The sequence below is a fragment of the Apodemus sylvaticus genome, chromosome 10, assembly GCF_947179515.1.
Source record: "Apodemus sylvaticus chromosome 10, mApoSyl1.1, whole genome shotgun sequence".
In the NCBI taxonomy this organism is placed as follows: Eukaryota; Metazoa; Chordata; class Mammalia; order Rodentia; family Muridae; genus Apodemus; species Apodemus sylvaticus.
The window spans coordinates 96,856,307-96,871,948 of NC_067481.1; the positions used below are offsets into that span (position 1 = coordinate 96,856,307).

The 15,642-nt window shown below is 55.5% G+C and overlaps 1 protein-coding gene across 1 annotated transcript in view; it reads left to right on the top strand.

The window, feature by feature from the left end:
* Window positions 1-15,642, top strand: part of Tsc2 (TSC complex subunit 2) — a 35,523-nt gene that overhangs the window by 19,547 nt on the left and 334 nt on the right. The window contains 25 exon segments of the mRNA XM_052195035.1: window positions 8-114; window positions 326-380; window positions 382-477; window positions 1,479-1,601; window positions 2,367-2,501; window positions 3,566-3,755; window positions 4,496-4,589; window positions 4,743-4,845; window positions 5,015-5,109; window positions 6,161-6,289; window positions 7,451-7,615; window positions 7,804-7,956; window positions 8,044-8,156; window positions 9,080-9,292; window positions 10,001-10,204; window positions 10,830-10,898; window positions 11,918-12,048; window positions 12,382-12,872; window positions 13,097-13,172; window positions 13,352-13,438; window positions 14,113-14,299; window positions 14,450-14,589; window positions 15,176-15,254; window positions 15,322-15,413; window positions 15,496-15,594. Of these exon segments, the coding sequence (XP_052050995.1) occupies window positions 8-114; window positions 326-380; window positions 382-477; window positions 1,479-1,601; window positions 2,367-2,501; window positions 3,566-3,755; window positions 4,496-4,589; window positions 4,743-4,845; window positions 5,015-5,109; window positions 6,161-6,289; window positions 7,451-7,615; window positions 7,804-7,956; window positions 8,044-8,156; window positions 9,080-9,292; window positions 10,001-10,204; window positions 10,830-10,898; window positions 11,918-12,048; window positions 12,382-12,872; window positions 13,097-13,172; window positions 13,352-13,438; window positions 14,113-14,299; window positions 14,450-14,589; window positions 15,176-15,254; window positions 15,322-15,413; window positions 15,496-15,594 (3,426 nt within the window).

The window sequence follows — 15,642 nt, forward strand, 5'->3', positions numbered from 1 at the left end:
CTGGCAGGCCTTTGACTTCCTGCTGCTGCTGCAGGCTGACTCGCTGCATCGACTGGGCCTGCCCAACAAGGATGGGGTCGTGAGATTCAGTCCTTACTGCCTCTGTGACTGCACGTATGTGCGAGGCCCTCCCAACTGCATGTATGTGCTCCAGGGTGGGCTGGTCATTAGACGAAACTGGGTGTTGTCTGCCCCACTCTGGGTTATTCATGTAAGAGGAACTGTCCAGAAGGGATGCCAGCGGAAGCTGGGGCTAAGAGGGACCGTGCCACTTAACGCATACAGTGTGCTGCTGCCTCAGTTGTTTGTCCGTCTGCCTCCACAGGGAACTGGACAGGGCCTCGGAGAAGAAAGCCAGTGGGCCCCTCTCACCTCCAGCCGGGCCCCCCCAGCCCTGTGCCTGCGGGCCCTGCTGTACGGCTTGGCCACCTGCCCTACTCCCTGCTCTTCCGTGTCCTGTTGCAGTGTTTCAAGCAGGTGAGAGGGCCTGCTTAGGTTCTGTCAGGCGGACTGAGCTGTCCCTACCCTAAGTGTATCAAATTCTTGAAACAAACCCGATTTTTCACTCTTGTAAGAGTGAAGTTTTACAACAGCACTTAGATATGTAGCCAGATAACAGTAACCCTAGACCAGTGTGCACCTCATGGGGAGGGCACAGGTGGACGCTCCTGTCTTGGGCATCTGCCGGGTAAGTCTGAAGTCAGGCCTGAAAAATAAGGAAGGGTCCGGAGACAGGAGTCAGGGAAGCCTGGAAGTGGGTGGTATGGTTTTGTGCAGTGAGAGGTGCTAAAGATGCCAGGCTAGAGACAAGGGCAGTGAGACAGCAGGGGCGGGGCAGCTGGCAGGTTGTTTCCTAGGAGTATCTAGGCCTTCTGTCAGTGTGCTGATGGTTTTCAGGACTGCCTGTGATTTGGCTCTGGGAGTGGGCTTTCTCTGACTGTGTCCTCTCTGTGGCTGTGGCCTTAGGCTGTCACTGGCTCTCTCAGAGGTCTTGCCTTATGGACTGTTGTGTGCCCCCTTGCACCGTCAGCTGTGATTTTGCTTTCTGCCACAGTGTCATTGCTGTAGATGCTTAGCTGGTATGGAAGTTGTTTGGGGGGGGGGGGGTTGGGAATGCCCCATGGAGGCAGGCAGTCACTGGGCCCTCGCTGGGCAGGTGAGGGAAGACAGAGCTAGTCTGGGGAAGTTGTAAATTCCTAAGAAGATGGAACAGGCATTGGCTCTCTGCTGGGTCTCCACCCAGTCTGGCTTCTGGACTGCGGCCACTGCTGTCGAAGGTACTGTCAATGTCCAAGGCTGTCTTTGAGCAGTGACTGCTAGTGCATTTGAGGGACAGAGGTCAAGGCTCCATACATACCCTGTGGCAAAGGAGCAGCAATCCAAGCATTGCAGCTGTGTAGCAGCAGCACGCAGTTCGGCTGTAGATGGACCTTCTGTCGCCCAGGCATAGCGCCCCTCCCACCGCCTCCTCCTTGCAGGAGACCGACTGGAAGGTGCTGAAGCTGGTGCTCAGCAAGCTGCCTGAGTCGCTGCGCTACAAAGTCCTCATCTTCACCTCCCCCTGCAGCGTGGACCAGCTGTCTTCTGCCCTCTGCTCCATGGTAACGCCCACCACAGCCCCTGGCCAGCTCCCGTGGACTATAGTATAGGTTTTCTCTTCCATATACAGTGTTCCTCACAGATACTTATACTACCTAGCTGCGGTCCTGTGTCTTTCAGAATAAGCCTTGACACCAGGCCATGCTCCTGGGGCTAACAGAAGCCAGAGGCTATACTGCCCAAGATGCTCTAGGGATCCCATCCCAGACAGGAGCATTAGAGGTCGCTGGTCTATTGTCTTAGGTTTCCATTGCTGTGAAGAGATACAATAACCATGGCAACTCTCATAAAGGAAAACATTTCATTGGGGCTGGCTTACAGTTCAGAGTAGCCCATCATTATCATGGTGGGAAGCATGCAGGCAGACATGGTGCTGGAAAGAAAGGTAGCTGAGGGTTCCACATCTGGATCTGCAGGCAGCTGGAAGAGACAAGTGAGCCGTTAAACTCACCCCACAATGACACATTTCCTCCAATAAAGCCCCACCCACTCTAACAAGGCCACACCTCTAGTAGTGCCATTCTGTGAGTCTATGGGGGCCACTTTTATTCTGACCACCACAGATCTGTTACTAAGTATACATCCCCCAGACTAGACTAGAGCCCCTGGGATGCTCATATTGTACTTCTGCCACATTGTTACAAGTTGAGGGTTTCTCACAAAGACCTCTGTCTGCCTGGAAGGCTCCTGGGTTCCCTAGCACACTCTTGCATCCTGAGGAATCATGCTGTGGAGCAGAGGTTTCAGGGCTGTGTCTTTTATGTTAGCTTTCAGCCCCAAAGACCCTTGAGCGGCTCCAAGGCACGCCAGAAGGCTTCTCGAGAACCGATCTGCACTTGGCTGTGGTTCCTGTGCTAACAGCATTAATATCTTATCACAACTATTTGGACAAGACCAGACAGGTGAGAGATGGGAAGGGGGACAGTGGGACCAAGGGGCACTCAGTGAGCTGGCTGCTGGGCCAGAGTGAAGGTTGGCTCAGTTCCATTCTGTGGGCCCCTGTCTGTCAGCCAGCCAGGGAGTGCCGGCAACTGAAACCCAGGCTCTACAGAAGTTGTCACTTCTCTGCAGGCTCTGGGCTTTGATAATGACCTTTGGCTGTGTCCATTGTCCTCTCCTCAGCAGGACCTCCCCATTGAGAAGCACTCTTTCTGTTAGGTTTGGGGACCAGTGACCAGACCAGCTTTAAGAAGTGTGGTTGGTCAGGACCCCTGGCTGTCACTTCCTTTATCAGAGTCACACATTGCTCACTTCTTGTGAGCATGTTCTCTACCATCCTCCCTGGGTCCCCTAGATTCTACTCTGTCTCCATGACAGAATGGAGCTGTCGCTGAGGTCAGGAGCCTGGAGAGGGACAGGAGCTCAGGCCTGCGTCTTCCTGAGGCCAGGCTCCTGACTGCAGCCCCACTGGGAGCTGGCGCTGAGGCCCCACACAGGCCCAGCTTGAATGGAATGCTCCTGCGCACTGGGGTGTGCCCCGCAGTCCCTGCTGGCACTGTGCCTCCTAAGCCAGCTCAGAGGGCTCTCTGACTCTAAACTGTTTCTGAGGGTTGGCTTCAGGAAAGCGGAAATATTCTAGGGCCGTGAGCCCCAGTCTGTGGCCTGAAATGTAGTTTTACTGTTATCTTCATAGAGGATACTCCCCAGGAGGGACTCGCTGCCTCAGTTGGTGCCTCCCCTGAAGGCCCAGAGTGATGGGCCTATGAGCCCAGGACATATGGTTTCATCCTATTGGCTGTAGGGAGGTACTATCTGTGAAGTTGGCCTTGCTTAGGCATTGAGGGGCATTTCTAAGACTCGCTCTGGTTCTCCTTCCAGAGTTATCTCAAAGCAGGCAAAAGAAAGAGATAAGGCCTGGGGAAGTACCTGGTATACCAGAGCAACTTGGCCCTCCTGGGCAGGGGTCGGGGACCCTGCCAGCTGATAACAGGCAGACCTGTTGTATCTCGTATCTTGCTTCCCTTAGCGTGAGATGGTTTACTGCCTGGAACAAGGCCTTATCTACCGCTGTGCCAGCCAGTGCGTGGTAGCCTTGGCCATTTGCAGTGTGGAGATGCCGGACATCATCGTCAAGGCGCTTCCTGTCCTGGTGGTGAAGCTCACACACATTTCTGCCACAGCCAGCATGGCCATCCCTCTCCTGGAGTTCCTGTCTAGTGAGTGTGTGGTTCTGCTTACGCAACCTGTGCGTGTGTATCTGTGGGGCGGACCTTTGAGTGTCAGCCTGTACCTGTGAGCAAGTCCTGTGACTTCTCCAGCCCTCCTGACTGCGCACAGTTTGGCCTCCCTGGAGGACATGGGTTTTGGTACTTGTGCTGCCTCGGGCCTGGCCTCTCCTACAGTCTTTCCTGGTGCTTTGCTGTCTGGTCTCGGATAGTCCATTCCTTTTCTTTCTGTTCATGAGCCTGCCCGCCATCCTCAGCCCCTGCCCCATGCCTAGACCGGCTCTGTTGTAGCCTTCTTTCTGCTCTTAGAACACGTGGGTTTTGCCAGTTGTACTTGCTTTGTCCCTCCCTTGTCAGAACTCCCAGGAGGCCAGGCATTGTACTGGGCCCCTTCCCTGCCTCTTCGTGTGTCTGCATCTTGAGATACTAGACAGGGATGGCCAAGTGGAACAGTGATCCTTGGTGGCCACAGGAACTTTGTTTTGCTTCCTACTCTGTAAAGATTCTCAACATACTTGCGGCTCTGGGTCATACAGCTGCGGCCCGTAGGCTCTGTTTGGTCTGGGAGCCATAGGCTGCTTGTCCCTGAGATGGGGAGCTGAGACCTAGATTTCAAAGGTTATGTTTAGCTGGCTGTGGGTAGCTGCCCTGACTTCTGAGAATGAAGCACAGGGTGCTGTGTCAGTCTGCAGCTGTGGCCTGGGCTCCTGATGGCTGTCCTTGTGTCACAGCTTTGGCCAGGCTGCCCCACCTCTACAGGAACTTTGCCGCAGAGCAGTATGCCAGTGTGTTTGCCATCTCCTTACCGTACACCAACCCCTCCAAGTAAGTCTGCTTGCCTGGGCCCACCCAGAGCCATGGCCTGGGCCCAGCCTCTTGGAGTACAGCGGGCTCCAAGCTTAAGAGTCTCTTGAGCCTCATGATGGTTTCCCCTGACGCCCAGAGGGAGACCAGGGTCTCTGTCTCTTCTTCCACCAGGTTCAACCAGTACATTGTGTGTCTGGCCCATCATGTCATAGCCATGTGGTTCATTCGGTGCCGACTGCCCTTCCGGAAGGATTTTGTCCCTTATATCACTAAGGTCAGTCCAAAGGCAGTGGAAGAGTGGGAAACAGTTGGGGCTCCGACACTCAGGAGCTGGCTGTGCTGAGCAGGCTACTGGGCTCAACCTGAGGTAGGCATGGGAAGAGAACTACAGATTCTGTCACCCATGGTCCCCTTCATGGATTGTGTCTCTACCCCAATTCCAGGGTCTGCGATCCAATGTCCTCCTGTCTTTTGATGATACCCCTGAGAAGGACAGTTTCAGAGCACGGAGTACCAGTCTTAATGAGAGACCCAAAAGGTTCGGGGGCTGCTGGGTATAGCTGATGTCAAGTGGGTAGGACCCTGGGCTGTGATGTGTGATCTAGGCCAGTGAACATGGGACTCGGAATGAAGGGGTGTTATCATACATGGTAACCTGAGGCTAAGATGACCCTGGGCAGGACCTTTTGCTAGAATGGCTTATAGCCTCCAGCCCTGTGGAGCCTGTGCCAGCATCTTGGCCTCTCTGGGCCAGGATTACGTACAGGGCGGGGCCTCACTGCACTGGAACACAAGTAAAAGATGGCAGCTAGGACTTGGGCCTGGCCAGGGAGAGCCCAGAGACATCTCTTTGGTCCCATGGTCTCTGGTTGGCCCAGCCCTTAGCCAGAGCCACCCCTCTTCCCCCAGAGCTTGCTCATCAGGGACACGCTCTTCACCATCACAGCTGCTTGTGCCAAACCTGAAAGCAGAGCTGTGCTGGCCCTCATTGTTCCGTTTGCGCCTCATCGCCCTGCCGCCCTGCCCGCCCCGCTTCCTGAGGGCTGCCGCAGCTCTCCTTGGGTGGGCTACGGCACTTTCCAGTGCAGCCTGCGCTCAACCCATGGTTGTCGCACAAGAGTGTCAGTTTGGCCGTCCTTGGCCAGAGCTGCCTCCTCTCAGGGGCTTTCGGCCCCTCGGGGGCTTGCGTTGAGAAGTAGTAGCCTTTCCACAGTGAGTTCCAGGGCCTGGCCTCAAGGCCTCTCTACTGGGTAAGCAGGGCTGTCTGGTCTGCCTAGCCTGGAATCTGCCGTGCCGGGCGATCCACACATTTAATTTGCACTAATGTCTTTTGTTTTGGTGTCATGCGTGAAACCTTACATTTTTTTCTCCGTCGCATTTACAAGCTGTATTTTTATGCATTTTTGTTTTCTGTTTCTTCCCCTGCTCACTGTCCTTTGGCATGGTTCTGTTGTTCATCTCACCCGCGGGACCTCTCCATCTTGACCCTGTGGCCTGGGACCTTTCCTCCTCACCCCTTCAATGGCTTGTTCTCCCATTCCTGGGAGCTGGGCTCTCTGGGGCTTGGGGCTTCCTTCCTCGCCTGGTAGTTTGAGGATAGCCAGAGCCCCCAAACAAGGCCTGAATAACTCTCCACCTGTGAAAGAATTCAAAGAGAGCTGTGCAGCCGAGGCCTTCCGGTGCCGCAGCATCAGTGTATCTGAACATGTGGTCCGCAGGTAGTGGGGCTGTGTCGGGCGGGGGGCACGGACCTGGAGCTTGACCCCGTGAGCACCCGGGTGGTGGTGCATGGGGCTGCATGCATGCCTCCTCGCCTGCTGGCGGCTCTCCCTGACAGGAGCTGGAGGACAACCTGGCCCCAGCCCAGCAGAGCCTGGTGGCAGAGGGTGGGAAGGTTGCATTCTGTCCAAGCACAGCTGGTTGCACAGCCTCCTCAGAGATCCTCCAAGCCCCCAGAGAGCTAGAGTAGCTGCTCTCAGGAAACTGGGAGGCAGTGTCAGCCCCTCAGGTTGGTACCACAAAGGCAAAGCCACGAGCTCCTGTGCAGGTGGCAGACACATTACCCTAAGTTTGGCGTCACATTCTGTAGGGCAGATTTTCTTCCTGGGCTTCATTCTAAGAGGAACTAGAGGCTTTGGTATAGGGATCTGGGGTAGAGGCCAGTCTGGAGGGGTGAGGGAAATGCTGGGCCCCAGAGGTAGGTAAGTGCTTGCATCTTTCTGTGAATTGTGTCTGTCTAGTGATAGGACATCTTTCCCTCACCTTCCAACCCTTTGTGGGTGTGGCTTCTGAGAGCTGGGGACAGTGAGGTCCTCAGTAGTACCTGTCACCTCTTTCTTTCTGGCAGACTCCTTATAACCAAAATGTGGCTAAAGTACTTCAGAATCAAACCTACAAAAGGCCTTCCTCTGGTTCTTGGGGCATGACTGGAACTTGGCCCGTCACCCCAGTTCACTTAGCCCATAAAGCTCAGCCGCTCCCCGTCCCTGCTAGGAGGTGGCCCTGTGGGCAGAATGCAATCTTGCTCTGCTCTCCTGTGGTCTCTGGAGTCTGCATGACTAAGCTGTGGGCTGCAGCCATGGCTAACTCCTATGTGCTTTAGGGAGAGGGATGTTCTGTCTCTTTAGTCTCTCAGCTGTGCTCCAGACAGGGGGGCTTTGCCATGAGGCTCCCGCCTCCCTTCCTCTCTGGGGTGACGTGGTCCACAGGGCTTGTGAGGTTGTAGCTCCACTAGCCACTGTGCCCTGGGCCTGGTGGGCTTTCTGAGCAAGGCCATCTTGGCCGTGCATGCATTGAGCTTTGGCTCCTGGTGGTAGGTGACTCAGCACAGTCCTTCCCTTAGTCCTGACCTCTAACCCGGACATGGTTTCTCCCTCTAGCAGAATACAGACATCCCTTACCAGCGCCAGCCTGGGGTCTGCAGATGAGAACTCTATGGCCCAGGCTGATGACAACTTGAAGAATCTCCACTTGGAGCTTACAGAAACATGTCTGGATATGATGGCCCGATATGTGTTCTCCAATTTCACTGCAGTCCCCAAGAGGTGTGAGGACCTACAGGACTGTGGGTGGGCAGGGCAGCGGTCTACTAGTTTCTCTGGCTGAACAATGCCCAAGGTGTCAGCTGCTCTGGGCTCCTGAGGTCCTGCTGGCCTTCAGGGGCTGAGATTCAGTTTGGAGTACCCTTTGACCTGCATGTACAAGCAGGAGGTGGACGCTCTTACTCTTTTAGGTCCCCTGTGGGAGAGTTCCTTCTGGCCGGAGGTAGGACCAAAACCTGGCTGGTTGGAAATAAGCTCGTCACCGTGACAACCAGTGTGGGGACTGGTACACGGTCCTTGCTGGGCCTGGACTCCGGAGATCTGCAGGGTGGCTCAGAGTCAAGGTGACTGTCCCTCCCTTCTGTGTATACTGTGCTCCTAGAAACCCTGGGGGACCATGGTTGACTCTGTATGGCCACGTCTCTCCTCAGCTCTGATTCTGGCACACATGTGAGGCAGACAAAGGAAGCACCGGCCAAGCTGGAGTCCCAGGCTGGGCAGCAAGTGTCCCGTGGGGCCCGGGACCGGGTCCGCTCCATGTCAGGTAAGACTACCAGAGCAATGTCCTCCACACACCCGTCCCTCAGGACCTCTCGGCCTGCCCCGATGTGCAGAAATGCTGAAGGACTGTGGCTGCTTTGTGACTGGCCACTTCCTGAGAGCTCTTGGGTATGGTCGGTCCTTTGGCACACTTGTCTCAGTCTGTGAAGAGAGGCATGTACTTCTTCTGCTCTTCCGTGGCCTGAGGCTCCTGCAGCTGAAGAGCCGGGAAGCCAGCTCACCCAGCGCACTCTCTGCTGTGACTGAGTTGTGGGTCAGTGGTGAGCATTGGCGCTCTGTGCTGCTCTCTGCGCAGGAGACCACCACTTTTCCTCCTCCTCCTCCTCTTCCTCCCTTCTTTCTCTTCCTTGTCCTTCTTCCTTTTCCTGTTTTGTTTTCTTTTTTGTTTGTTTTGTTTTTTTCAAGACGGATTCTCTGTGTAGCCCTGGCTGTCTTAGAATTTGCTCTGTAGACCAAGCTGGCCTCAAACTCACAAAGATCCACCTGCCTTTGCCTCCCCAGTACTAGGATTAAAGATGTGTACCAATACTGCCTGGTTTTTTTTTGTTTTTTTTTTTTTATTTTTAACTTTTTAATGATTTATTTAATTTTATTTTATGTACATTGGTGTTCTGCCTATATGTATGTCTGTGTGAAGTTGTCAGATCTCCTGGAACTGGAATTACATATAACTGTAAATTGCCATGTGGGTGCTGGGAATTGAACCTGGGTCCTCTTGGAAGCGCCATCCCTTGGAGGCTACCACTGTTGAAGGCCAACACTCAGGGGCTGGGGCTGTCCTGTTCAGACTTTCCTTGGGCATGGGCCAGGTGCTTCCAGGCTGGCTGGACTCTGTCTAAGAGTCTGCTCAGTGCTGGAGACTATACTGGGCAAGCGGTCACCAGTTCTAAACTCCCTTGTTTTCAGGGGGCCACGGCCTTCGAGTTGGTGTCCTGGATTCTTCAGCTCCGTATACCCCAGGTGGCCCTGCTTCTCTGGGACCACAAACAGCACCAGCAGCAAAGCCTGAGAAGCCCTCTGGAGGAGCCCAGCTTCCAACAGCAGAGAAGACGAATCTGGCAGCCTACGTGCCTTTGCTGACCCAGGGCTGGGCAGAAATCCTGGTCCGCAGGCCCACAGGTACTAGGAAAGCAGGCAGCCTAGAGTGTACAGTGGGCGTCTCCGGGCTGTAGACCCAGAGCAGCGAGCACAGGGGCACTGAGGCATTGGCTCTGAGGCTGGTCTTCAGAGGCCTGTGCTAGCTGAGACACCACAGCAAAAGTGCCAAACAGGGCAGCTTGCCCTTCAGACGGTTAGTCCCCCAGTGGAGACGACCAGAGGGTGAGTCTCAGTGTGGGCAGGGTGGATTCCTCCTGAGCCTGCGTGGGGCTCCTCTCTGTCTCCAGGCTTGAGCCCAGGTCCTCTATTATGTGCACAGCAGCCATTAGACGGGGCTACCCTACGTGTAATCTCATTTGACCTTGTTAAATAACTTCTTTACCATTTCCACAGTCATTTTCTGAGGTCCTCTCTGAGCTTAGCATATGAATTTAGTCTGCAGCAGGGGCATGCCAGTCACCAGGAGGGGCTTAACAAAGACCCTAAGTCCAGGAACAGTTGTGGGTGTTGTGGGGATGTGGTACAAGAAGGTTCTGGGCTGCCAGGCTGTGTCAGGAGCTACTGCCCTGGTGTGTGTCTGAGCCTGGCCTGCCTGGCCTACCTGGCCTCAGTCTAGGACTCAGCTGGAGCAGCCCAGGGTGTGAGTGGGTGTAGGCTGTGGAGATAGTGCTAGGAGTGGGGCATGACTGGAAGGTGTGGCCTAAGGCTTAGGTACACCCCCCCCCCCAGGAAACACCAGCTGGCTGATGAGCTTGGAGAACCCTCTCAGCCCCTTCTCCTCAGACATCAACAACATGCCCCTGCAAGAGCTGTCCAATGCCCTTATGGCTGCTGAACGCTTCAAGGAGCACCGGGACACGGCTCTGTACAAGTCACTGTCAGTGCCAGCGGCCGGCACCGCCAAGCCTCCTCCTCTCCCACGCTCTAATACAGGTGAGTGCCCGCCTGGGCAGTGCCGCGCTCGGATGCCTGGTCTGGCGCAGCACAGCTCCTCCCCTGAGGCCTCTCCTGCGTAGTTTTCAGGGTGTTTGGGGGAGATCCTAGTATTCTGGTCCCTAAAGTTTAGGAGCAGGCTCATGTCTGCTGAAAAAACTCTCTTCCTTGGAGACTGGTACCTGCTGCCGCCATCAGGCTGCTGCTGAAGTTGGCAGTGTCTGGGTGGAGCTCTCTGGAGCCTTTGGCAGCACTTACATGCTGGGCTTGGCCTAGGGTGAGGAGGCACTGCGGGAGCTGAGCATACCCCGGGCCTGGGGTGGGAGCCTGAGCCCGCCCGCCTGCCTGCTGCTCCCAGCCTGCCAACCCTCCCAGCCTGGCCCTTGGTCATACGTGGCCATAGATGGTACTTGGAGGCTGAGGACATCCATGCCAGCAGCTGGCCAGCAGTAACCTCCCAAAGGCTGTGCATGCTGTTTGGAGAGCTGGGAGCCCTGTGTGCCGGCCCTGGCCGCCGCTGGCCCTCCCCTCTCTCCTCTCCAGGCCCGGGGCTATGCCCGTCCTCTCTGCTCGGCCTTGTGCAGTCTCTGTCGCTGACGAGGCTACTCGCGTGGTTACCTTGCAGTGGCTTCTTTCTCCTCCCTGTACCAGTCCAGCTGCCAAGGACAGCTGCACAGGAGCGTTTCCTGGGCAGGTATTGGCGCGTCCCTCTGAGGAACCATGTGGTCTGCAGAGCACCACTCTGCCTCATAGACGCTGTTTCCCTCGTCCCACATCTGCTCACCCTGCCATGGCTGGCTGAGCCTCTCGTTGCCCTTGGGGAGCAGGGTCCTGGCTGACATGAGGACATTTGTGTAGGACACCTGTGCTTGGTCCATGGGAACCCTTTGACACATGTCCTCTGAGCTGAGCTCTGCTTCTGAGCTGTATGTGGCCCCTGGCCGACGGGTTGGGTCGGTCTCCTTTTCCCTGTTGCCCTCGGGCGCAGGTGAACCCCTTTCCTGGCCACTGATGTCTGATTGTTTTGGGCATCTCCTTTCATCATAGTGATCAAGAGCCTTGATAACAAAGCCCTAGCTCTGCCACTGGCTCTTGAAGGTTGTTCAGCAGATTGGCTCATGTGTACAGGAGCCAGACTGGGAAGGGCATTGTATGCATGGTTGCTGGAGTGTGGGCAGGAGCTAGGGACGTGTCAGTCAGGCTGCTGTGACCCGTGATTGCTTCTTACCCATACCCTGCCCTGGCATGTGCTGCCTAGGGACTTCATCCCTTCCTGCGAGCACCAGACTTGCAGCTTCTGTTCTCTGAGTGGGCCACAAGTCTGCATGTGGGAGCATCCTGTCAGCTTCTTTCTCAGGTCCAAAGCCCCAGAGAAACAGGCCTCTCTGTATTCTCAGAGTTGGCTTCAGACTCTGTATCCCTCCCACGCTGGAGCTCTTCTCAAGTAGGGCTTCTTACCCTGGTCTCCCTGCCTTGCTAGTGCCGCAGGGGTGGGTCGAGCTGCCGCACACTGTCCTGCTGGAGGCATTAGAGCCAGGGCTCCCCAGGCTTCCCGAGTCCATCCCCCCGCCTGCTCCAGGGGCAGCCACCGGCAGAGGGCAGAAAGCGCTGCAGGGGGCTGCCCTTCCAGCAGGGAGAAGCTGCTGTCCTGAGGTCACATGAGCGTCCGACCTGCCCAGCACACAGCAAGCAGCCCTGTCTGTGTCCTCCCAGACTCGGCCGTGGTTCTTGAGGAGGGGAGTCCAGGAGAGGCTCATGTGCCAGTGGAGCCCCCCGAACTGGAGGACTTGGAGGCAGCATTAGGTACAGACAGGCACTGCCAGCGGCCTAACACCTTCAGCCGGGTGAGTGTCATGGGAAGCCGCTGGGACAGCTGGGACAGGTGACATGGCGTCTGTCTCAGACTTGCTGGGCCAGGTGGCATAGTGTCCATCTCAGACCTCCTGGCACTGTACTTACTTGCTGTGTGAACTGGATAGGTCTTCCTCTTGACTAAGGAATGGCCAGGTCTTCCTCCCATGCCATTTCTGCTCCCACCATCTGGTCTCTCACCCTCTATCTGGGTGACATTTATCGTGGGCCTTTTTCAATTTGTCAGAAGGGATAGCAGGCACTGCCAGAGGACCTGGTGCTTTAAGTGCCTTCTAACAGAGCATCTTTCCAAATTGTCTTTGCAGTCCTCCTCAGCATCGAGCCAGGAAGAAAAGTCCCACTTGGAGGAGCTGGCCGCAGGGGGCATCCCCATTGAGAGGGCCATCTCCTCTGAGGGGGCTCGGCCTGCAGTGGACCTCTCCTTCCAACCCTCACAGCCTCTGAGCAAGTCAAGCTCGTCTCCCGAGCTGCAGACCTTACAGGACATCCTTGGAGACCTAGGGGACAAGACTGACATTGGACGGCTGAGTCCTGAGGCTAAGGTCCGGTCCCAGTCGGGGATCCTGGATGGGGAAGCATCTACCTGGTCAGCTCCAGGTGAAGAGAGCCGTATCACAGTCCCACCTGAAGGTCCCCTGCCTTCCAGTTCTCCCCGCTCCCCCAGTGGCCTCCGGCCCCGAGGCTATACCATCTCTGATTCAGCTCCGTCACGAAGGGGAAAGAGGGTAGAGAGGGATAACTTCAAGAGCAGAGCTGCGGCCTCCAGTGCTGAAAAGGTGCCAGGCATCAACCCTAGGTGGGCACAAATCCCAGGTTGCTACCAACTCCAGGGGATACACTTTCTTCTTGGCTGGAGCTCCCAGACACTGCATGGGAGAGCAGGCAGACATGGATTGTGTCTTCCCTGTGGCTGGTGGGAGCCATAAGGAGGGTGGGTCCTTGGCCATAGAGTTTAGGTTCTGCCATTCTGCAGGTGGGGCGTCCACCCTGGCCCTGCCCTGACCAATGTTTTCTCTGCAGCTTTGTGTTCCTGCAGCTCTACCACTCACCCTTTTTTGGAGATGAGTCCAATAAGCCCATCCTGTTGCCCAATGAGGTAGGCCGGCCTTCTCTCTGCCACAATCAGGGTAGGTCTCCTCCTGTCAGCAGGCTGTGCTCTGCTTGGGTAGAGAGTCATCCTGAGGACTGGTGCTGTTGGGTATCTGGGTTGGTGGCTGGTGGCTGGTGGCAGGGTAGTCTCTGCCCTGAGCTCACCTCGGCTCTGTGTGCCTACAGTCCTTTGAACGGTCAGTGCAGCTCCTTGACCAGATCCCATCCTATGACACTCACAAGATTGCTGTCCTGTATGTGGGAGAAGGCCAGGTAAGGCCCTGGGGTCAGCATAGGACTACTGGGTCTCAAGAGTGGGTCTAGGTCTCTCCCACCTCAGAGTTCAGTCTCTGGTTCTTTGATATTCTGGAATGCTGGGAGCCTGTTGATCCTGAGCCAGCAGCACAGCCATGAGATGATAGGCCAGTGTGTTGGTGAGCAGAGCTGTGAGAATTACAGGGTCCATACACGCAGTAGCAGAGTTCGGAGGTCCCAGCGTGGGCCACGGAGTGAGTGTAGCTAAGTGGCAGGACACAGGGCCATCCTGGACAATCTCAGCCCAGTATAGGAACATAAGCCACACTTTTCTTCTGAGTGATGTAGGGACCCCTAGACTACTTTGAGCCACCATTAACGCCAGCATTTTGAAAAGTATCCCTCTGCTGTGTAGAGCCTTGATGGAATTAGGTGATCACTATCCAAGCAAGAGGCGCAGGCTTGGGTTTGGTTGCAGGGTTCCTGAGCTGCGCTAGGGTTCCGGGTATGTTGATTTTTGCTAGCTGAATATGTAGGGGTAGAGAAGGGAGGGAGGCTAGGTGACACCCATGTATATAGACTGGACAGCTGTAAGCGTGAAAGTGCTGAGTGGGGGGTGGCTTTCCATCAGTGCCCAGTCTGCTGGACGGTTGTGAACTGGTGCTGTTCTCATCCCCTGGATTTTTCCACAGAGCAGCAGTGAGTTGGCCATTCTATCAAATGAGCACGGCTCTTACAGGTACACAGAGTTTCTGACAGGCCTGGGCCGGCTTATTGAGCTCAAGGACTGCCAGCCAGACAAGGTGTACTTAGGTGGACTGGATGTGTGTGGCGAGGATGGACAGTTCACCTATTGCTGGCATGATGACATCATGCAAGGTGTGTACTGCTCTAGGCAGGCCTGTTTCCGAGCCCTGCTTCTGGGAAAAACGGGCAATCTGGAGGGACACAGAGGTCTGAGCCTGGGCCCTTAAATCCAGTAATTGGTGCCCTGTCCTCGCACTCAGTCCAATGTCACCCACCCTACAGCTGTTTTCCACATTGCCACCCTGATGCCCACCAAGGATGTGGACAAGCACCGCTGTGACAAGAAACGGCACCTGGGCAATGACTTTGTTTCCATCATCTACAATGATTCTGGTGAGGACTTCAAGCTGGGCACCATCAAGGTGAGTGAGATCTCCCAACCTTTGGGAGCCCCATGCACTGGGACAGGCTATCAGACACAGGAGACATGATCACAGAACCTTTCTTCATATATATGATGAGCTGTCGGCCCCCATGAGTAACTGGGTGATTATGTCCTGGTGGGTATACAGGGCTCAGCAGGAGTGTATTGTCTGTGCACAGTGGCTTTTAAGGGTTCTTGTTAGACACATTGTAGCACGCTTGGGTCTGCACTATAACACATCTGAGGGGAGATGAGGCAGGGCTCTGGGAAGCCAAAGTACAGGGGCTCATGGGCAGTGTCATCCTAAGAGAATAGCCTCAGCTCTCTTATATATAGTCTGTCTGAGTGTGTGTGTGTGTGTGTGTGTGTGTGTGTGTCTGTGTGTCAGGAGTACTTAGGAGTCCAGGAAGCCTGCAAGGCGGGGTGTATGCTTTATGCTAAACGCATAAGCAAATCTGTGTAAGGGTCTAGATGTTCCGCCAGAGATGAAGTCAAAGGCGGTGGGCAAACGCTGCCTTACTGAGGTGATAAACCTCGACACAGCTGTGAAGCAGTGACCTCAGCACGTGCTCTTGTCTGGGCAGGGCCAGTTCAACTTTGTCCATGTGATCATCACACCGCTGGACTACCAATGCAACCTATTGACCCTGCAGTGCAGGAAAGGTGAGGCCCAGGCTGGAGAGGGTGGCAGTTTTGGCCTGAGTCAGGTATGAGCAATGTGTCTCCACAGACATGGAGGGCCTTGTGGACACCAGTGTGGCCAAGATTGTGTCTGACCGCAACCTGTCCTTTGTGGCCCGACAGATGGCCCTGCATGCAAATGTGAGTGGTGGCTGCAGCCTGGGAGGTGGCTGTGGGTGCTCCTTGATGGAGCTCTGTCACCATCCTGCTCTGTCACTTCCAGATGGCCTCACAGGTCCACCACAGCCGATCCAACCCCACTGACATCTATCCCTCCAAGTGGATTGCAAGACTCCGCCACATTAAGCGTCTCCGCCAGCGGGTAGGGAGGACAGGGCTTCTGAGATGTGATGTCTCAACCTGGGTGAAC